The sequence below is a fragment of the Pagrus major genome, chromosome 21 (assembly GCF_040436345.1).
Source record: "Pagrus major chromosome 21, Pma_NU_1.0".
Lineage (NCBI taxonomy): Eukaryota > Metazoa > Chordata > Actinopteri > Spariformes > Sparidae > Pagrus > Pagrus major.
Window position 1 is genome coordinate 23,307,454 of NC_133235.1, and position 22,490 is coordinate 23,329,943.

A 22,490-nucleotide genomic window follows, 5' to 3' on the forward strand; every position below is an offset into this window, starting at 1 on the left:
TGTATATGATTTGATATTCAGTTAAATAATATAATAATAAAAAATAAAGAGCTTATTTCTTCTTCATTTCTTCTTCAATAACAAAATATTCCATCTCCATTACTTTCAAACAGCGAAATACTGGCAGTCAAACTAAACAAATGTAAAAAACTAAACTTAAAACATAACATGAACACAGACAAGTCATTCAAGTCATCGTGTCTTGAGTCAAGTCACAAGTTTTTAAGCTCAAAGTCCAAGTCGAGTCTCAAGTTATTTATTCTCAGTAACTTGAGTCCACTGGAGTTCAGGTGACAATGACAGCGTCCACATCTTTGTTAATCCCAAAGGCGGAAATTCAACTTTGTCGCTCATCTTAACAGTCAACACACACACATGTGCACCCATAGGCTCGAATATAGACATGCACACAGGACCAGACACGCAATTAAGGGAGAAATCCCATAGATTGAGCACCTAAGGGCTCTGTGCCTTGCTAAAGGGCTGCCAGTTCACACTCAGTCCGTGCTGGACCTAAGTAGTCCGGCAGGAGAAATAGTTTTCCATGTACCAACGTGGAATTTTTATAACGTCTTATTTTGGGACCCTGACGTGTCTAGTGAAGAATTTTTCATGCTGCTAAGGTCAACGTATGTCCCATGGGCTTCAATTGGCGGCCATCTTGAATTAATGTTCACATGAGTGGAAAATAACAGGATAATTACATAACAGGACAAATGAGCCCAAATAAAACTGGCTACACGGGATCGCAACTCACAAACGGGGAAACTTGTGCGTCACAGCAGCCAAAGGACAATTATATTACAATAAACAATAATAATAGTGAAACAATAAACAATATAATAAAATGGTGCTGAATGTAGAGTCTGACAGCAGCAGGAAGGAAGTACCTGCGATATCTCTCCTTCACACACTTGGGGTGTATCAGTCTGTTGCACAATGAGGGTGACGCAGGGTTTATGCAGTGTCACAGCTCACTAATGCTATAAGAGCTATATAAGGAAGGCAGATGTACATTCAAGAAACCTGAAAAAGGAAAAACAATATAAAGAAACATATAATTTCAACTGAGCAGGATCACATGCTTGTGAAAGGATCGTCTAAAAGTGTGGTGCAAGTCATTTCATTAGTACACTGTATATCACTGCGGAGCCATGTTGGATGACAGAGCATAAAACAGCCCGACTCTTAAACTCCCCTCCCTCCCTCTCCCGGTAAAGTCCCCTGCATTCTCACAGCAGACTGTTTATACAATCACATCCAGACTATCTTGCATACCTTCCTGTTTAAGAATACGCCTGCAGAAGATTGAGGCACTTCACCTAAAAGGCTGCTGGCGACATCAGTGCCCAAATAATTATCCTTAAGTTTTATCAGAACAGAGCAGAACATGTGACATTTTACATGTGCGTAACACATACTGGAGATACTCGCTAAAAAATGTTATCATTAGTATACTCATGTCAACATCAACTATGTAAATGAATAATCATCCGGATAAGAGTAGGAACACAGCATTCATGGTGGACCTGCTGTAATTTTTTGATAGGCGGACTGAGAGACAGAGATGAACAAAGTGTTCCTCGTTATCAGACAAATTAAAACCACAGACTGTGTCAGACAGGACAACCCTAAGAAACAGTTTTACATTAACTGACATAATGCAGGATCACGCTGTAAAAGAATCATTGACAAGGTAGATAACAATTACTTATTAACTCTTAAAAAAGAATAAAAACAAACAACAGAATGTTTTTTTTTTTTTGTCTGGGTGTTATACAGGCACAGAAACAATATAACCTCCCGTATGTTATTGCACAGATAGTCCAAACAAACCCTTTTTTATTCCTCGGGAAATTTAAAAAGGTGAAGTCGGATGAGCAACAACTGAATACCATGGATGAGCTTTAACACATGCAGATCTAAATGCTGTCCAACCATTTCAGAAGTGACCTGCTCTGACACAGTGACGAGGGCCCTTTTCCACAAAGTGTGTTTGCCAGAAACTCTTGAGTTTGTTAAGATTTACATCAACTAACCCTGAGTTTTTTTCCCCTCGCTCCTGAAGGAGTTTTTCTGACTGTAAGTTGACAGACTCTCTTCATTCATTTCTCTTGAGTCTTCACTAAGCTAGTTCTGTGCAGAGTAGTAAAAATACATGTGAAGAGTTTGATGGTGTCTTCCCTCTCCTTGTTGACCCATGACCAGTGAACCCACAGCAGGGTTATTATGTAACTGGGCCAAAACCAGCAGGCCATGATGCTCAATCTCAACAACAAAGATTACAGCCAACGAGAGAGTGTAGGACACTAGACATGTACTACAAAAACACAATGTGTGTGACATAATAACATGAAACATAGAACAAAACATACTAGTGTCAGATTATCTGAGCAGAGCCACCAGAGAGAGACATTAACTACATAGACTCATCGACACAACCTGACAGGGAAAGCCACAAGGCGTTAGAGACAGAGCGCCATTTCCTGCTCGACAGCAGCTGAATAAACAGAGAGGAGCCGAACACTTGTAAACTCCACCGACCAAAACAAAATTCAAAAGTGTACTTTAGTAGAAAAAAAGTGCAAAATATATCAGAGGGAAAACCAGCGGAAGGACTCTGTGGCGGTACTGGCAGTAAAATGCTTACAGGCCCGACCTACATAAAAATATTAACAAAAAACATGTAAATCTAGGGGGAACGCCCCAGTGTCCGCTACTTGGACAATAAGCCAATAAACAAATGCCTCGTCCAGGTATAATAAACAAATGTGCTCCTGCAAGTCCCAGAGAAATAAAATATCAAACTGAAGGTGTATAGGGGTTTGGGTTTCAAGGGGTTCCCGAATAAACACAGTTTCCTCACTAGAATGATGTGGGCAGCCAAGAAAACACAACAGGGCCTAAACAGACCAGGGTTTCTGGCTGGCAAGCCAAGGGGAATGAGGCTCTCAATGGGTCAGGGACAGATTCAGACTGAGGGTGATTCCCCACCTCTTTTAAGCCTTCACAAACAGGGTGTCATCACACCATGATTGGCTCGGAGGGAAAGCTGCTTCCACTTCCCAATCAGGAGTCAGTCTCCCCACCCTGCGCACAGGAGATCTGAATCCGCTGCAATTAGTCATGAGGGATTTTGGAAAATCAGCCCAAAACAAATACAGATAGCAAGTCTCAAACAACGGGACTGCTACAACTCCACTTTTACATTCGTTTGCTTCTCAGCATTACCTTTAAGTTAAAGTTAAACCAAATCTCATCTTATAGTGTATATGTCTTTGAAGTAGTTATCAGTGATGGTTGGAGCATTCAGATAATTTACTTAGGCAAAAGTAGCAATACTTAATTACAAGTAAAACTGTCAATACAATCCATTTGTCAGGTATATGATTGGATTTGTATTAGTATCAGTGATGCATTATTAACGCGTACGCCATGTTTTAATGTTTTAGCTGATGATAACTTTACCTGTCAGATAAACGTGGAGGAGAAAAGCTTTGAAATGTAATGGAGTAGAAGTAACAAAATGGGAATACACAAGTAATGCCAAAAGTGTACTTCATTTGATTACAATTTTGATCATTTTTGATTTGGTATACAGGGGGGTAGAGAGGGTCGTCCAGTCCGATTGGAAGGTCGCTGGTTCGATTCCCGGCTCCCCTGGCTGCATGTCGAAGCATCCTTGAGCAAGATACTGAACCCCAAACTGATACTGATGGGCAGGTTGGCAAATAACATTCAAGTCCCTTTCCACACTAATGCATCAGAATTAAAGCTTTAATTTTCCCATATAATTCACAAGATTTTGTTTCTACTTTCATTCTTAATTGGTTTTACTTTCCTGATCATATATGACATTTTCATTGCAGGACTTTCACCTGTGACTGAATTTTCTCTCCTCACACCTACACGACCGGTTATGTTAGTTTTTACCCTCAGGTAGTCCGTTTGCCCTCAGGTGTTTGTTTGTTTGTTTGTTTGTTTGTGAGCCCTGACACGCAGGACGTGATGGGCGAGGACCTGCTGGACCACGTGTGGGCTTCATCAGCCAATCGGAGGCGAATCAGACGGACATTTAAACAAAGCTTACTCAAAGTGAAACCGAGATGACAGAGAGAAGAAGAGAAGGAAGAGGAGGAGGAGGGCTGTGCTGAAGTTATCGTCTTACACAAAGTCTAGGATGTATTGTAGCAGCACTGGTTCGTTTAAATGGCTTTAAACAATCCGTGCTATTTATAACTCTGAGGGGGTTTTCCTTGACGGTTGAACGCTGCTGGATTTAAAGCCGAAACAAGAGACGCTATGATGCATTTTCTTGCCTTTCTTGTGCTGATGATGAGCGAGCTGTCCCTGGGGTTTCCTGCTCCAGTAGGTAAGAAGATTGTGTCTTTGAATTGCTTTGCGTTACAGCAACAAGAAATAATGACACTAAGAAGAAGACTAAGACAAAAGTGGGTTATGTACGTTGACTTGGCCTTTACAAACAATTCACATTACCTGTTGCAGCTTTTCTGTGCAGTCATTTTAAAGGTGCATTATGTAGTTTTGGGGAAGAGAAAGCTCTGCCTAAACAAACTGATTGGATAAACTGAGCTTAAAGGACAACCCAGTTTCACGCTGTTTTACATTGTTTATATTTGGCGGACCCCGCCACCTTTCTAGCTTCAAACAGTGTTCTGGGGACCGTGTTTATTTATTATAAAATAAATATTAACAGCTTGTTTGTTCAGTTTACGGAAAACATAAATATCTCTCAGTTTGTATTGTTACCTCATTCATATTGTAAATATGAAAATTCTGAGTTAGTGCCCCTTTAATATTGAGATTCACACTTATACGCCTCTTCTTTGCACAAGACGGTAGGTTATTGTGCAGCTGATTTACACAAGTGTCATCTTGCTACACCTGCACAATGTCAACACATTAACCCTGCAATAAATCCTGCCGTTGGGAAATTTAGTGTGCAGTTTTTGTTGACACTGGCGTTAGTTCCACTTTTAGTTATCGATGAGACCATAGTTGAATGAGAATGAGTACTTTTGCTTTTGCTTTTGGTTTTCTAATCATGTTTTCTACAAAGAGCTTTTTTATTTATGTATTTATTTTGATTCTGGCAGCACCTGTGGACAAACAATGATGATGGTGAAACAAAGCAAGCTTTATTTTAGTGCCAGACTGTTGCACCAGACTGCAGAGCAGCTTCTTTCCTCAGGGTGTGACACCGCTCAATTCATCGTCAGCGCTGCGCCATAAAAATAGTTTGCACTTCATGACTTATATAACCCATGACATGGTATAAACAATAGCTACTTTAATGAAACAGGATCAACCAATCTCCTCGCTGATTGTCCTGTTTGCCGATAGAGACATCAGTATTAAATTGAGGCTTCATCACCAATTTAAAGTTCATTGTAGTCCAGTTCATTTTCGCTTCTTTTGCATCTCCTGTTACATGAAAACTTTCCTACAGGGACTTGCAATGTACTGTAACATTTGGAGTTCCCTTTTCTCAGCTGTTAATGCATCTATTTTGGTTGTCTCCCATCAGATACCATCATCGTGCAGGTTCAACAGTGGGGAGTGGTGGGTTCTCAGCGGGTCGTGGACCAGGTTCTTCTCAACGGAGTCTCTCTCACTGGGACGAGCCAGGAAGCTGACCGAATCATCCAAACCTTGTCAGCTGATGCACTCCTTCCAACTCTTACAAGTGCCAACCAGACTTCAGCCATGAGTAAGAAAAACCTTAATGTAACACTAATGACTGGAATGGCTGTGTAAAATGAAAAATTGTTTGTTAATAGCTTTTATCTCACTTCATAAGGAAACCACACTGTCCTTCGGTCCCGGGAGTGCATACTGGAGGGTTCTCAGCTGCACTGGACCGACCGTGTGTTCTACGATGGGACGGTCTACTTGAGTCTGGACCACACGGACACGTGGACAGCCCAAGTACCGCAAGCACAGGCCCTTAAAGTGTTGTGGGACCAGGAGCCTCAGCGCACGAGGACGGAGAGGATCCGCCTTCAGGAGGGATGCATCAAGCTAATGAGAGAATTGAGGCTTTCTGGAGAGCCGTCAGGTAAATATTCTTTCTGTGTCTGAGTGTGTGTTACCTATCTTTTTTTTTAACTTAAAGGGCAGGTGTAGGATTTAGGACTCGTTGCCTTTATATCCACAGAGTCCGCCATGTTTTTACAGGAGCCCAGCACCATGAATGTATTATTAAGACCTGGATGCTGTGACAATGTTTAGCTTTTCTTCTAATTTTGCCTAGTGGCCAAAAAATTTACCTGTGGCCCAAAAAGCATTTTCCTCATAGACCGCCATTAGAAGTGAGACGTCTGTTGACTGTTGACAGGACCCGTCGAACTGACTTAAAGGTCAATAATGACCGTTTTTATTATAAATTTTGATTTATGGTGGTTTTAATTTTCATCAAACTTTCCTTGAACCAAGAAAAGTGATTTAAAAATCTGTGCTGCCATCAAAATGTAAAGTCTATGGGCAGTGCCAGCTGCAGAAACTCTCCAGCGCTTATTCTGTGGGCCGCATAACCAGGAAGTAAACCGTGAAGCTAGGAAACTTTTTGGCGTATGGCCCAGGCAAGCAGTTCTCATTAAACTAAATGGATGCCATCTTTGCGTTCACTGTCTAGCTCTATTTAAAATGTATGCCTAGAGAAGACAAACCAAATACTTTCTTGTTTTTTTTTTGTGTAGGGGAGGGTGATGTGTATTTTGTTGGTTGCATTCTACAACCTCAGTGCTAGATGCCACTGAACCCTACACACTGGACCTGTGACAATAGCTGTAACTGTATATTGGAGCCAACACCAAGTTGCAAAATAATGACATCATCAATAAGAATAATATGCAGTAATTCCCTCCACAATGGCATTTTGATTTTAGCTCTGATTGATGCTTTTGAGACGTGAATGACCGTTTTCAACTTTAACCTCAGGCTGTAGGGCGCATTCTGTATTATTAATTAACTGATATTTGAGCTGCACAATCAGTCAATCAAATTGAAATATGGCTAAGTGCAATATCCAAATCACAAGAAGCTGCAATTTTTAATAAAGGGTATATACTGTGTGGCGAACAGATTTATAATGTAGAACTGTAGAGCTGCACAGAAACCTTGGCATAAAAATCTTGTTCTTCAGATGTAAGAAAACATGTTTCTTTGGTGCAGAATTCAACAAAATGTCACATCATCATGGTTTTCAGTTTTGTTTTTAAAAGTGAAAATGAAAGTTTCAATGCCACCATAACCATATTGTGCAGTCCTAACTGATATTCTCACTGCAAGGTGACTAATACAAGATATAATTAATCACAATATTAGATAACACCTTTTCTGGGTCCATTGCTGTACCTGTCTGGTAGTTCTGAATATTTCTAGTGTTAAATCAAGAGAGAAGAAAGCCTGAACACTGTTGCTGGCTGTGGATTGTGGAGGCAGCTGATGGCATTTGACTGTGGGTCATATGACACAATGGGTGCTACAAAGTGAAAGCGTTATTCTACAGTGAAACATCAGTTTTCTCCGAGTGATTGCAACAATCCACCTCCACATACAGCACCAATACATTTGATGGTGACCAGTTTAGTTGACACTCTGTCAGGTTACTTATTTCTGGAATGTTTTCTAGCTGCAGGGACTCCTTTGCCTCAGTTTCTGATCCCAGTCTTGGCACTCACGGCGTTTACTGGACTTATCATAATCAGCCTCCTCCTCTCCAAAAGGCTCGGTGAGTAAATAAGATTTTATTACTTTCCGTTTGGATAATAGTAAAACAAGTTGTACAGCCTTTAATCACAGTTAGATTCCCAAAAGCACCCTTACATCAAAAATATCTTATAATATGCAGTAATCAAACATTCTTTATATCTGCTTTACTTTAGTGCCTCATTTACCCGCATGAAATGCAGCATAACTTGGGTTCATTTTCACACATGTCCTGTCACATGATTTTGGTATGGGCTCTCACACTCACGGGGAAATGTAAAGCATAGTCATGTGTTTTGTCTTTCTCTCACTCTCTGCCTAGGTCTGAGGCACCCTGGAGGTAAGACAACAACACTCCCTATGTTTTCTCTGAGCTCACTGCAGACTGGAGACTTCTCTGTTAACAGTCATGGGAGAAGACAGTCAGAGAGTTAAATATTAAATCAAATCCAAACAATATCCCCCTAGGATGGGCATGTTCTTTTCATTTTCAAGGTGTTGGTGTCATTCAGGGTTACTGTGTATCCAGTAAGACCTCAGTTTTATTATAACTGAGTATGACTGCAATTGCAGGTCAGCTGTTGACACAGGGATGACTTTGTTAATGTTCAGAAGATTTTTATAAGTGATACGCAATAATCTTGAACAGTGACCTAGAGGTAGGCTGTTCACATTTGGTATCAACATAAGTCCTGAGTGATCTGATTACAAGTGCACAGCTGTAAGTAAAGGTGTGAACACCCCAAGATGCATCGAGGATGCATTTGAGATCCGATCACTCAGACCACGTTTGGAGGTCTTCTGGGCCGCATGTGACCACATTCTTTTCGCAGTGTGTACCCACACGTGTCCCGGGCCACATTGAAGGACCGCCTACTCAACTGATGTCCTCCACTAAACAAGGAGAAGTCACAACAACAGGCAAACTAACCACTGAACTAGTGACAGCAATATCCCCAGACTCCCTATAGAAATTGCATGATTTTAAGAGTTGTTGAGTGAAGAAAAACTTGACAAACTTTGCAAAACTTTGCCACGACAAATTCAAAATCATTAATGCCTTCTTTTAAATTTGGCGTGAAATGGAATACATTAAGTTTTTTCTTTCCTTGTGAAAAGTGTCAGTTTGTCACAGCAACACTGTCCCAGCCCCTCTGCTTCTGTGTCTGAAGTGCATCTTAACTCCCACTGATTTTATCCATTACACTCAATTTATGGAAGAAGACAATATTTTATTGTAGGTAAACATGTCATGTTTTACGAATACAGTTAACGGTAACTAATATAGGAAACTGTGGAGAAAGTCCCCAGACTCCCTTTAAAATTCACTCAATTTTGTGAGTTGTGGAGTTAGGAGAAACTTATAAACTTTGTGAAATGCTGTCCACGACTAATTATTAAGTATTTGGGCCTCCTTGTTAATTCGGCAAATCTTTATTTTAAAAAAATATTGTATCCGTTTGTTTCATTGATGTGCGTGTTTATTTGCATATAGAGCGGTGCGTGAGATCCGTTCACAAGGGGTCCAGACATACGCTGATCAGGCATAACATAATGACCACCTGCCTAATATTGTGAAGGTTCCCCTTGTACAGCCAAAACAGCTCTGACCTGTCGAGACATGGACTTAAGACCTCTGAGGGTGTCCTGTGGTGTCTGGCACCAGGGTGTTTTATAGTGGATCCTCTGGGTCCTGTATGTTGGGGGGTGGGGCCTCCATGGATCAGACCTGCTCCGGCACGTCTTACAGATTGGGATCTGGGGAATTTGGAGGCCCGGTCAACACCTTGGGCCCTTTATTGTGTTCCTCGAGCTGTTCCTGAGCAGTGTCTGTGTGTGTCAGGGCACATTGTCCTGCTGGGGGGCCACTGCCATCGGGTAGTGTTGTTGTGATGAGGGGGTGTACTTGGTCCACAACAGTGTTTGGATGGGTGGTGCGTGTCAAGTGGCATTCACATGAATGCCAGCACCCAAGGTTTCCCAGCAGAACATCGCATTGTGATGAGATGATCAATGTTATTCATGTCACCTGTCAGTGGTTTTAATGTTGTGGCTGATCGGTGTATGTCGAGACGCGTGTTAATGCCAGGTGTGAACTGATGGGTGTTAAGCTGTCTGCTTGTGATCGGATCACTCAGGACGCATGTTGATACCAAATGTGAACAGCCTCTTAGAGTGTGCAGCTCATTATGTTAGCTTTCTTTTTTCCTTTTATGAATGTCAGCCTAATCTCTTTGATTTCCTTGCAGGTGTTATTGGCTCTGTTATACATTATCCGAAGGACATGACTGAAATGGCTCCAGAGGTAAAGGCCAATGGTTACCGCACCCTTTAATTAAAAAAGTTCCAGCTGGTCAACGGGGTCACGTTTGAGCTTGCTGCTCCATTTCTACTGCTGAATGTCTTCTTTACTGATTCAACACAGTGAGTTTATAGACTGTGTTGCTCCATGAATGTGACCAAACCTTTAGCTGATGTTTCATACAGTGAGCTGTTGGTACATCTGTGACCAACATTATCGTATGCACTTTAATGCATGTATCACACTTTATATGGTGTTTTTATTGCATATACTTTCAAAACGTGCACATATACACATACAGACACACACAAAGAAATGTAAATATATTCACCAGCTACAGCAATGTACAAGCTTCTTTTTGCACTGTAACTGTAAGGGCAGACATTTTCATGGTCTTAATTCCTGGAGTAAGCAACGCAAGTAAACAAATGTACAATGGACATGTTCTCTTTCAAGCACACACAGTATCTATTGTGAGTTAAGACATACAATTTCACAAACTGTCTTATCAATCTGTAGATAAAGCCCTGCTGAAATCAAGTGTTTTGCCACGGATAGGCCATTCACAGAGAAACTCTGCCAAACACTGGATTGACTAAGTCTGTAGTTATTCAAACAGTCTGACTGTTTTGGTAAAAACTGGTTAATTTGGTAAAATATATTTCTCTGTGATACTGTACATTGTTGTGAGTGTCTGTGTTTTTCCCTGTTGTTTGTTCATGTAAGATGTAAAGAAACTGTTCAATTAAAGATACTTTTATGGCATGTTTGCTTTATATTGTCAGATTTATTATTTCACTTAATATCTGCGATATAAGGAAAACTGATTTTAAGGCAAATTCCAAAATTGACTTTAAAAAAAAAAAAAAAATTCTGGACAGTTAATTTATGTTTTGGTAGCTCAGTCTCTTAACCATCTAATTAAAAGGATTATCTGAAATGAAGCACTTGTTACAAGCAGTTTTAGTGTTGCCTAGTTCTTTTGTTTAGTGCTTTACTCACCCTCGTAAAATACTGATGAGGTGGTTTATAACCAAAGGGAAGTGAGTAGGACATTTGCACCTCATCAGTGATCATTGAGTTATAAAAAATGTCAGACTTTCAAGTGTATGTAATGGTTTCATGGTGGTTAAGAAGTTTAGACTTTTGAAACTCATACATTCAAGCATCTAATTTGTCCGTTCATGGTGATCCCAAGATAATTGTGCCTGATTACACCTTTAATGCCGAAGTTAATGAATGAACGAATGAGGTTTAGTAGAAATCCACTGGTAATGAATGCTGTCAATTTATTTTCGTTCCAGGAACATATGCTTCCTGGTTGATGCAGTCACAACATTTTATGTTATTGCAGGTCAATAATCTCCAAAACATAACTCTAGTTGTATCTTTTTGGGCTTTGATCATATTTTAGCATTAGAGCACACCATCCATATTATGCATGCGGTGAGATTTTCACTTAATTGATCAGTCGTTTAATCCCATTAATGTAATTTAACACAAACATTTTGGGTACAGAATCAATCTTTGCTTCTAATCAAAGAGCAGTCACGCAATTATTACTTTGATAGGAAAATTTAGCATTAATCAACTGTAAAGGAAAAAGAAGAATCCAATATCAGTATTACTACCTCTCCAAAAATCACATTTTCAATCGCTGACAATACTTCATGTGGAGTACTATTAACAGAAAGTGAAATGGGAGTGAATTTTATTTCTTTTTACAACTGATCAGCTGTGAATGGCTCAACCATTTGCTTTGTTATCTTATCCTGCAGATTGTGAGAAGTCTTTTATTTTCTTAATCCAATCAGACTACAGTATGCACTACAGCCTATGTTATATTTACATTTAAAGATATATTCCAGTATAAAATGAGTCCTCTATTGACGTATCCCTTCAACTTTATAATATAATATAATATAATATAATATAATATAATATAGTATAATCAGACACACATTTGTTTTACTGCAGCTGTGCACGTGATCTTAACATTGAGTTTTTCTGTGATTATATGGCCTTCAAATATATTATATATAAGACATTTAATAAATATCTGTCTGACATTTCAAAGTGAAGCAACCTACACTGCATTTTCCTCAGAAAATGTTTTTCCTTCGTCATGTATTTTGATTTTTACTACCCTAATATCCTCTTGTGGCCGGCAGATGGCGGTAGATTTTTGGGGCGGAGGATTGTCTTCCGGCGTTGAGCTTTCAGGAAGTTCCCTTCAACCAATCAGATAACCGCATTCGTAGGCGTTACCATAGGAATGCCATGGCGATAACGGTGCCTCCTTGAATGAACCAATCACAGGGGCGCTTTCTGGGATTTAAACGGTGTGGCGTCATCGGCACCAAATTCAAACTTCGGAGAGCGACGAGAGAGAGAAAGGCCAGTGCTGCTGCAGCGTACGCCACGTTTTCTGGAAGAGGAGAGCTCATTTTGATTGTTGTGAAGTGTACAAGTGGCACATTTTGTTTCGGTTAAACATCGCAGGTATGTCTCAGATTACTACATACTGGTAATTAAACTTTTAAAGCGGTTAATGCTACTGAATCTTATGCTAACTTGTGCTTGTTTACTTTACGTGAGGTTAACTGCATTCGTACCTAACTAACTAACTGAAGTGGGAACGTAAGCTGTGTCTGAAATGTAGTTTAAGTTTAATTTAAGCTAACTCTGAGACCCTCTCAGCGGTGGCTTATATTAGCATGTTGCTGTTGCACATCGGACTCACTCTTCATTTGTCCTGATGTACAGGTCGTGTGAAAACCTGGACAAAATGGCGCAGTTTGGTTTCGAGAATGACATCCACAGTATCTTGAAGCTGGACATGCCCATCACAAACGCTCCCATGGCGAGGTGGCAGAGGAAGGCCAGCTCATCAAACACATCCGCCCTGAACGGTCTGTCGCCCGGTAAATCTGCCAATTCGTCGCTGAGTTCATCAAAAACACCGAGCAAAACACCAGGTAATGTGTGCCCAGTGCAGTCATCCAACTTGAGGCTTAAAGCTCAAAGGTCGGGCCCTTCCTGTATTTTGTTTTTCATGCAGCAGTCTAGCAAGTGTTTGATTTAAGTGAACCTTAAGTTTCAGTCTGGCTCTTTAAAATCCCAATTTTACGTTTGTGCTGTCTGAGAGTGGATTAATTGACTTGAATTTTAATGTTGTGATTGTTTTTTTTTTTTTTTAAAGATCTACTTGGATGTTTTAAAGTTTCAAATGAATTTATGTCAACATCTGACCTTTTTTACAAAGCAGGTTTCATTGTTTTCATAGGCAGTTTTCTGTGGAAAAATGGGTGCGATCTAATATTTCAAATGTTAAACGTTTGTTTGTTTGTTTTTTTTTGTATCGTAGGCAAAAATAAAAAACAAACACCCTCTAAGATGGGAGGCGACCGCTTCATTCCCACCCGAAACGGCAAACAAATGGATGTCGCAAGTTTCCTGCTGTCAAAGGAGAATGAGCCTGTGGACGCAAACAATCCAGGAGGATCATCAGTAAGTTATTCTGATACATCCACCTTTTTTTATACATTTTGTAAATTGAGAATTTAATTGATTAACGCTAAAACTCTATTTTTTAAAGGAAAGCCAGAAGGCCTTGTCTATGTCACTAAATGGATACAACATTGAAGACGCAAAGATCCTGCACCTTGGAGGGAAGCCCCTGAATGCTCCGGAGGGTAAGGCTGTTTGAATGCTTGGCAGGAATATTGCATGACTACAGAGAGCAAGTCTTTAAATTTATTGTTCGCTTTTTTGGGGTCTAATTTACAGGCTATCAAAACAACTTGAAAGTCCTCTACAGTCAGGCTATAACGCCTGCCTCTATGAAGAAGACCAGATATATATCTTCAACTCCTGACAGGATCTTGGATGCTCCTGAGCTTCGAAATGATTTTTGTAAGTTTGCTTTTCCTGATGACATCCATTCATGAAAATATTTTATACTTAACCAACAGCTATGTATGCATAACTTGTCACATCTTGGATTTAGAGCAATCCAGTGAGGCTGCATGTTAGTACAGTGTTAGTCTTTGTGTTTGAATATAAAGATTTTATGTGTATTTTTGAGCTTTATGCCACAAAGCACTCCTGTAAACCTAGCAAACATTTATTTGGTGGTTTTTCTTCCAGATTTGAATTTGCTTGACTGGAGTAGTCGAAATATCATGGCTGTGGCGCTTCATAACAGTGTTTACCTGTGGGATGCCACTCAAGGAGACATCATTCTTCTCATGAAGCTGGAGCGAGAGGAAGACTACATCTGCTCACTGTCTTGGACCAAAGAGGGAAGCTACCTGGCCATCGGCACCAGTGACTGCAAAGTTCAGGTCAGTGTGCTAATGAACACATCAGCTCCGTTCATAGGGACGCATGGAACTCAAAGAACTGTTACGTAATTGTTTGTATTCATACATATTTGTCTCCTTTTTTTTTTAGTTGTGGGATGTTGAAAACCAGAAGCGTTTGCGCAGCATGGCCAGCCACACGGCTCGAGTTGGAAGCCTGAGCTGGAATGACCATGTTCTCTCCAGGTACAGTTGTTTCTTCACCTGTTTATAAAAGATTAAATTTCCAGTGTTGTGTTTTGGACTCAAATGTAATGTTTCCTTCTTAGTGGCTCGAGATCAGGACACATCCACCATCATGATGTGCGGGTGGCAGAACATCACATCTCCACGCTCACTGGTCACTCACAGGAGGTTTGTGGGCTGCAGTGGTCCCCCGATGGCCGATACCTGGCCAGTGGAGGCAATGACAACTTGGTGTGTGTATGGTCCCGTGCGCAGTCGCAGCCGGTCCGCTGCTGGAGTGAACATCAAGGAGCTGTGAAGGTGAGGGACTTCATACCTGAACTGGCAGACATCATCAGAATGCAAATTAGACATTTTTAAAACTGCCAGGATAAAGTGATAATACTTGTTCTTCTGCTGTAGATCGTGCTGAGTTTGAAATTCACTTTTGGATATGTTGTCACTATTTCAGGCTTTGGCCTGGTGTTCGTGGCAGCCAAGTATACTTGCAACTGGAGGTGGGACCAGCGACCGTCACATCCGCATCTGGAATGTAAACAGCGGCTCCTGCATCAGCTCTCTTGACACTCAGTCTCAGGTAACTACACACTTTTAGATCGTTTTTAGGTTCAATGCTTATTCTAGTTGAAAATGTACTTAAAGATATAATATGTAACATCTCTGGATTAAAATGTCTAAAAACAACTAGACCTCTTTTGTATATGTTGTTGAGTTGTGTACTTGCATTATCCCAAATGTTTCCAACAATGTTCAAACATCGAAAACCCTATTTTATTAAAGCTAATGGTGAATTTCGTTTGGTTGCTATCACTTTGTGAGGGAGGAAGTTGGATGTGAATAAAACTTACGTACGTACCTAGTCTGTGAGCATTTCTGCTCAGTCTGTAGAATTTCATCGGCAATGTTGGTGGTTTTAACAACGAAGACGGCAACTCCCACGATGCCACACTGTTTACGTGTATTGTTTTGATTGAGAGACCCCATGGTAGAGATTATAAACTGTTTAATTTGGAAATTGTTTTAACTTGGAGGTGACGATGAAAGTCTTTCCTCAAATCGCATATCTTTACTTTTCAGATCTCGTCACTGGCTTTTGCGCCCAACTACAAGGAGCTGGTCTCTGCCCATGGCTATGCCCACAACAGCGTCGTTATCTGGAAGTACCCCTCTCTCACCAAGGTTGCAGAGCTCAACGGTAAGTACTTATTATTTTATTTTTGACTGGCTCTGTACTTCACACGTAATTTACTTTAAAGGGAACATTCAGTGAAGTGCTGTACATCACGTTTTCTTGTATTAACACAGTTAATGCTTTTTATTTTAGGCCACGAGGACAGAGTCCTGAGCCTGACGATGAGCCCAGACTGCTCTTCCATTGCGACTGTCGCTGGAGACGAGACTATTCGTCTGTGGAAGTGCTTTGAAGTGGATCCCGTAAAGAAGGCAGCCAAAGAGAGGATGGTCAAATCAACTAGCGGTGTCATCCACCAGTCAATCAGATAATTAGGTTTTGAGGTTTTTTGATCTATGAAATCAATTGTATGCAAAGGTTTTATTTATCTACAATAAAGATTTCCCCCCAGTGTTTTCGCCTTTAAGTGGCAACTTTACTTCTCTGATCAGTGGTGTTGGGGGTTGTTGGTCTCCGTTGTACTTTACCACATTAGGCCTGTATAAACAAGTGTTTAGTGTTGGCTTTTAAGCAGTTCTGTTTTTTGAAGTGTATTTATGACCTTCACTTGGCTTTTATTGTAATTCTGATGCATTGTATACAGTAAGATGGGTTATAAATAAATGGTTTGTTCCCCATGTGTGGTTTGTCAGTTTAAAGGCATCTTTTTTTTTTTTTTTTTCTTCCGTGTTGCAAACTGTAGGACTAGGGCAAGTAATAAGATGTAGCGAAAGACATTTTATATTAATCGCAGCATCTTCACACCTGCCAGAATAGAAATGGTGTGCTTATCCTGCAAACTGTTAAGTAATAGACCTGTGTTGGTGGTAGAGAAGCTGTGGTCTAAGACTGGTTTAAAACCTGTTTAGTGTCACAATGACTGAAACTGCAGTGCTGTACTTCTGATAATTTTGCATTTGTGGTTTAGTCTGAACCTGCTGAGTCCCGTAGACGGATCGTCTGAGGTTTAATTTAAACCTGCTGCAGACCCAGGTTAAAGACGTTTGACACGAGGACAGATCTATACAGCTCAGTTTTTTATGGTTTACCAGGTATGTTCTCTTCAAGTTAACACTACATTCACACATCAAATTTCATTTCAAATATCATTACAACCATCTAGTGTCGCACACATTCATTTTTGATGCTAGAAACAGGCTTTTTGTTTAGATTATTTTTTTTCCATCAAGACTGATGTCTCTTTAGATGGAGATGGAGATTCAATCGCAGATGTTGGAGGCCGTCTAAAACGTTTTTTCACCTGAGCTCTGATGTTCCCAACACTTTTCAACACGAAATGATGCCCTTGCTTATTTACCATTATGTTGCTTACAACAACAGGATTTTAAAAAACTACATTCTCATTTGTTTTTTCCTGTCTTTTTTCTTGTTAGCTAATTGTGCCTGTGCACATTATTTTCAGTCAAGTCTTTCATTGGGCCTCTATTTGCCTGTTTGGACACACATGGTGTAGAAAATCCTAAAAAACCTGGATCAGATTTATGTGAGGTGAAACATTTAGAAACAAAATAATAAAATATTTAGAGTTTTTATTTCTGTTTAAGTCAGAAACAAGTTAATCTATTGGACATTGTGAGGGGTTAACCAACATTTAAACAGCTTCTGGATACATCTAAACATCCACTCATTCAGTTTTTATGAATAAGATCAATTTCTAAAAAGGCTAGCAGTGCTTCAAATCTTCATCCTCCCTCCTCTGCACATGTGTAAACAACAACAGTAGAAACCTCGTACATTTATCAATCTTAAGACACATTCTGCAGTGATATTCAGAAACAGACGTCTACAGCACACTTTTTATTTTATCCTAATTTAATAGAAAAGCACTTTATTTCTATTATCGTTATGCACACAGTGTGCTGCGAGAAAAGACCGTACAGTCTTGCAAAACTCAGAATGGATTCATATGGATGAACATTCAAAGCAGTGTATATGTCACTACCTAATTATGCAAAAATGCAAAATGCATCAATACTGTAATATACAGTATAACATTTCTTTTCCACAATTCTTAAAATTGAAAAATTGAGGTGTGGTATGTGTCTTACAAAGAGCACACCACAGTTGCTTTCCAAATGACACAGACCTTTATCTAAAATGTATTTTATTTGAAAAGATAAATAAAGAAAAAAAAACAGAAAAAACTAAATATTTGACATTTACAATGTAACTTAGTAGCAGTTATTTAAATGTGCTAGCCTTCAGTGGAAACTGTGCGATTCTCCCAAGCGACAAAGTCATGCCAGCCAAACAGCGGTTAGTGTAAGTCGAACTTGCGTGGGTCGAAAAATACTATCAGTGAGAAAACGAGCACCAATTGTCGTCATACAGTGTTCATCACAGTTAATAGATTTCGCAATAACTAACAAACACAATGTGGCAAAGTAGAGATCACCGGCAAAACACGACATGCCATTCATATCCCAACAAGTGTGCTTAAGAAAAACTATGATTATATACACAATTATGAAGTTTAGAAGTAGCATATTGAAATCTGTGCAGTTCCAACGTGCTCCTGCATATGAATGACATAGCTCTCCAGAGCCTCCTTCTCATTTCCAGAGTCACAAAGTTAGATTTCTTTTACTTTGCCCAGGAGGATTTTGCCATTGGTGTGGTGGTGTGCAGTCCCGTTCCCATGGTGTTTCCCATTGGCCACCACAGTGATAGGTTCACTGGTCGAGCCGTTCGTTTTCGGCTTGTCGTTGCTTGGGGGTGGGCGCTTGCCCTTAATGTAGGCCTGTAACCAAAAGTTGGAGAAGAGCAGGAAGAAGAACGTGCCGTACATCCAAATGAGCAGGATCCAAAGGGGATTCTGGTAGTCACACTTTTCCATGAAGTAGTACTGGCTGATGTGGACGGAGATCAGAACAAACTGCGTCTGTGAAATGACGGGGAAAGGACAGATTGTTGTTAAAAATTTAATTTGCAACCAGATCCATAGTAAAATTAAATAATAAATAGTTAAGGGACAGTTCACCACAAAATCAGAAACAGATTTTTCCTCTTATTCCTTCTCTCAAATATGATGGAGCTATCGCACTCGGCTTGTGGTGTTTAAAGCGCCAAAAACAAACACTTGGAAAACTCAACATCAGTGTATCTTTCCAGAAGTCATGACCCGGTTACTCAAGATAATCCACAGACCTTGTAATGAGCAGTTTCATGTCAGAACCATTTTAACTACACCCACTTGTAGTTCCTACATAAAACTGCTCACAACACAAGCATTTTTTTTTTTGCCTATTTGAGCACCACATGCCAAAAGCCATCTAGTCCCATTATATTCGAAAGAAGGCAGACCTCTCTGAAACTTGGCAACTTGCACCAAAACGATCTAGATGTCTAAATCGCGCTACAGGTAAGAGGAAAAACTGCATTTTTTAATTTGGGGGTAAACGGTTTCTTTAAAATGGGGACCTACCAGCTGGATGGCGGTCATGTACTTCTTCCACCACAGGTATTTCTGGAAGCGAGGTCCTGCAGCAGAGAGTCCGTAGTAGAAGTACATGATAACGTGGACGCATGCATTCACCAAGGCGTGGAAGGAGCCCATTCCCCCTACTTCAGAGGGGAAAAATACACAGAATTGTGTCATACAACTGTACAACTGTTTCTTTGGATGCAAAGTAGTGTGAAAGTAACTGATATTCCTTGTTTCTTGTGCGTAATGTGTGCATGTACGAAGTGTTTCACATTTATATCACGCTCAGTAAACCTCACCAGGAGTCAAGGTGATGCCCCACCACCACGTCCAGGGCATGAAGGAGTGATGGAATACGTGGAGAAACGTGATCTGGCTTTGTTTCTTCCTCAGCACAAAGAATACCTTAAATAAATTAAAGATCAAACTTAAGTTAACATGCAAAAAACGGTTAAAAAAGTCACAAGGTTGAAAATTAAAATGTTGGTAGATATGGAAATGTCCTTACTGTGTCAAGGAGTTCAATGTATTTTGAAAAGTAAAACAACCAAGCTACTTTGATCATCTGAGGGAAGAAAGAAGAAAGGTTCTGTTAAATATCTGACTGTAGACAATCCTGCAAAGACAATAATCTTTCTGTCTAAAGCCACTAGAGCGCTGTGCCTAAAGGTTTGTGTTTTTTTAAAAGGTTGAATAAATTGAACCAAATACACTGTCACTGTTGTGTGCTTCCAGCCACCAGTCAGATTGATGCTGAATAACAGCCATTTTTCCCAGAACATCATGATGTCACAGTGAAGTTGACCTTTGAGATATAAAATGTCATCACTTTATCATTTTGCCGCCGCTGACTCTCTTCAGACACTTAGCTCCCAGTTAACACGGCCAGACCGTGACAGAGCAGCTCAGCCTCCGAGCAGACGGAGGCTCTGTGGCCGGGCTGAGTAAGCAAGGACTGCTCACCATGCCAATGGCAGCTAACTACATTTAGCAGCAGTACAGCGCTTACTTCAGCAACACAGCTACCAGTAAGTCTACCAAAAAACTCCATAAATGACCTTGTTACTGTAACTGGCCTCTGTCATCGTTCGTTTGCAGTTACTCTAGCAACAAGTAAAAGTATTTGTCTAGAGTCATTAAATAACCTAATAATAATAATAATAATAATAATAATAATAATAATAATAATAATAATATATGTGGAAAAAAACGCTTAAAACAGCAATTTTGACGTCATGGTGGACATTGGTGCCAAATTTGTAGAAAATTCTCTCAATGCATTTCTGGGATATGGCGTTCAAGAGAATGGGAGTCCATGAGTCACAGTGACCTTCGACCTTCGACCACAAAAATGTAATAGGTTCCTCCTCGAGTCCAAGTGAACATTTGTACCAAATTGGAAGAATTTCCCTCAAGGCGTCAGTTGAGGTATTGCGTTTACAAGAGTGAGACGTAGGTCACAAAAACATAATAACAAACTAAAGTACTCGAGTAGAATTACTCGTTACATTCCGTCAGTGCAAATTACTCAGCCAAAAGTTAAATCACACATGTAAGGCAGCAGTTTTAAACTATTTTGGCCTGTTTCAACTTAAAAATGTCAGTTCCAGTGTAGGCAGAACAGTTCAGGGACTTACCCGAAGAGCCTGCGGGCTACTTGAGTAGTCAATGAGGTCACATCTCCACGTGTAGGTGGTGCCCCATCCAGCCAACATGAACTGGGTGTTAGAAACACATCAGCAGCTGTTATCAACATTTCACAAACACTCTGGTTTATGATGAAAGAAACAGGAATTTTCCATCAGCAAATAACTTGTCAATCATTTTGTTTACCTCACAGACTATGTAGGCATTAAGTAAAACCATGCTGAGGTTGTAGACGATCATGGCTACGTTGAGACGGAAAGGCTTGCGGTTTGCCATCAGGCGAGGTCCGACGTACACCGAGAAGAAGACATAGCCCAACAGGATGCAGGTCATCTGTACCGGGCTCTGCATCAGTGGGTAGTCTCTGACTCGGGCATCTGGTGGAGAAAACACACACAGTCCTCATTGTCTAACATACACACATCTGGGAAGGTCAACAGTATATGCAAATTATACACGGCTTTGGGCAAATTCAAGAAAAGAAAATCTCCTTTTACACAGTATTTCACCAGTTATTCATTCATATTTCAACATAATCACAGGTGTAAATCTACAACAGAGACAAAGACACTTACCAGTCCTCGCCTGTACATAATTGTGGAATTTTAAAATGTTTGACACAGCGTCTTGCAGCATGGTGACTGCTCGTTTCTCGTCCTATTAAACCCCTGAAAAACAAAAATAAGAGAAGAGAAAGAGTTGGAAACCGGGGGATGAGGCTGAGCTGAAAGTGAGGTTGGTTGGGCAGGTGAGCTACAAAGCAACCTGTCCACCTGCTTTCCCACTGACTGAGCAAACAGGAGACAGCTGCACAGGCTCATCAAACACCCCTGAGTGCCCTTGTGTACAACCTTTGAAAAAAATAATACAGCACCTTTTACTGCCTAACCCAAGGTGGAGCATGAAATGACTCAAAAGCTTTAATTTATTTAGAAAGTCAAGGAGAAAACTACAATCTATGGATGTTTTATGAAGGATTGTGAAACATCTGAGCTAGCTGTCACTCTAAACACAATGAAATACTCTCGTGCTGACTAACAGAGCAAGTCAAACAGGTGAGGCAAAGAACTTGGCCCATATACGGCAAACCCAGTCAAGCTACCGAGATCAGTGCTCAGCAGAGATTTCCAGTGGGGGGGGGACTACAAAATGAACAAAAGACCACACTTCATTCAAAGCATTAAAAGTAACTAATGTTTTGTTTGTCTTATTTTACCATGTAATGGAAGTTGTATCTGACAAAACACACCAGTCATTTCTAACAGTAGCAGCACAAATGTTACATGATCTCTGCTAAAATACCTGCTTTTGTGAGTGACTCACCTGCTGAGCACAAGTCCTCAGCACGCACACTCCTGTTTGTGAGGAAATCAGCTGCACAGCCAAGGCAGGCAGCACTCAGTCCAGAGGATCCAACACCAGTGAGAGGGATCAGGTAAAAGCCAAGCTGCATGCAAAGCTAGTCCAGTGCTGGTAGCCCCCAGCTGTCCTTTAGTGTCTCTGATTGTTTACTTGATATCCTACAAGAGCTGAAAGTCTCACCGGTAACAAAAAAGGAGAAAGACTGAGAGAGGAAGCAAGAGGGCGATGAGTTGAAGTGAGTGAGAAGCCGGCTGTGCTAAGTATGGGACCGGGATCATTCAA

General features: G+C 40.4%; 3 protein-coding genes across 3 annotated transcripts; 2 read left to right on the forward strand and 1 right to left on the reverse strand.

Annotated features, from left to right (window-relative positions):
• Positions 1 to 4,104: 4,104 nt before the first annotated feature.
• Positions 4,105 to 10,798, forward strand: LOC141016908 (uncharacterized). Its single transcript, XM_073491490.1, has 6 exons — positions 4,105 to 4,372; positions 5,549 to 5,731; positions 5,822 to 6,079; positions 7,655 to 7,753; positions 8,054 to 8,071; positions 9,981 to 10,798. Exons 1-6 carry the CDS (start codon positions 4,303 to 4,305, stop codon positions 10,064 to 10,066), a joined length of 714 nt encoding a protein of 237 aa, XP_073347591.1. The 5' UTR covers positions 4,105 to 4,302; the 3' UTR covers positions 10,067 to 10,798.
• Positions 10,799 to 12,406: 1,608 nt separating this feature from the next.
• cdc20 (cell division cycle 20 homolog) lies at positions 12,407 to 16,392 on the forward strand. Its single transcript, XM_073491432.1, has 11 exons — positions 12,407 to 12,535; positions 12,800 to 13,011; positions 13,401 to 13,543; positions 13,632 to 13,728; positions 13,823 to 13,948; positions 14,183 to 14,379; positions 14,489 to 14,583; positions 14,667 to 14,883; positions 15,035 to 15,160; positions 15,661 to 15,778; positions 15,908 to 16,392. Exons 2-11 carry the CDS (start codon positions 12,822 to 12,824, stop codon positions 16,084 to 16,086), a joined length of 1,488 nt encoding a protein of 495 aa, XP_073347533.1. The 5' UTR covers positions 12,407 to 12,535; positions 12,800 to 12,821; the 3' UTR covers positions 16,087 to 16,392.
• A 1,455-nt stretch (positions 16,393 to 17,847) lies between these two features.
• Positions 17,848 to 22,490, reverse strand: elovl1a (ELOVL fatty acid elongase 1a). Its single transcript, XM_073491368.1, has 8 exons — positions 22,170 to 22,490; positions 21,422 to 21,514; positions 21,033 to 21,223; positions 20,837 to 20,917; positions 19,708 to 19,764; positions 19,499 to 19,604; positions 19,200 to 19,339; positions 17,848 to 18,656 (listed from the first exon to the last, which is right to left on the reverse strand). The coding sequence occupies exons 2-8, from the start codon at positions 21,480 to 21,482 to the stop codon at positions 18,348 to 18,350; spliced, it is 945 nt and encodes a 314-aa protein (XP_073347469.1). The 5' UTR covers positions 21,483 to 21,514; positions 22,170 to 22,490; the 3' UTR covers positions 17,848 to 18,347.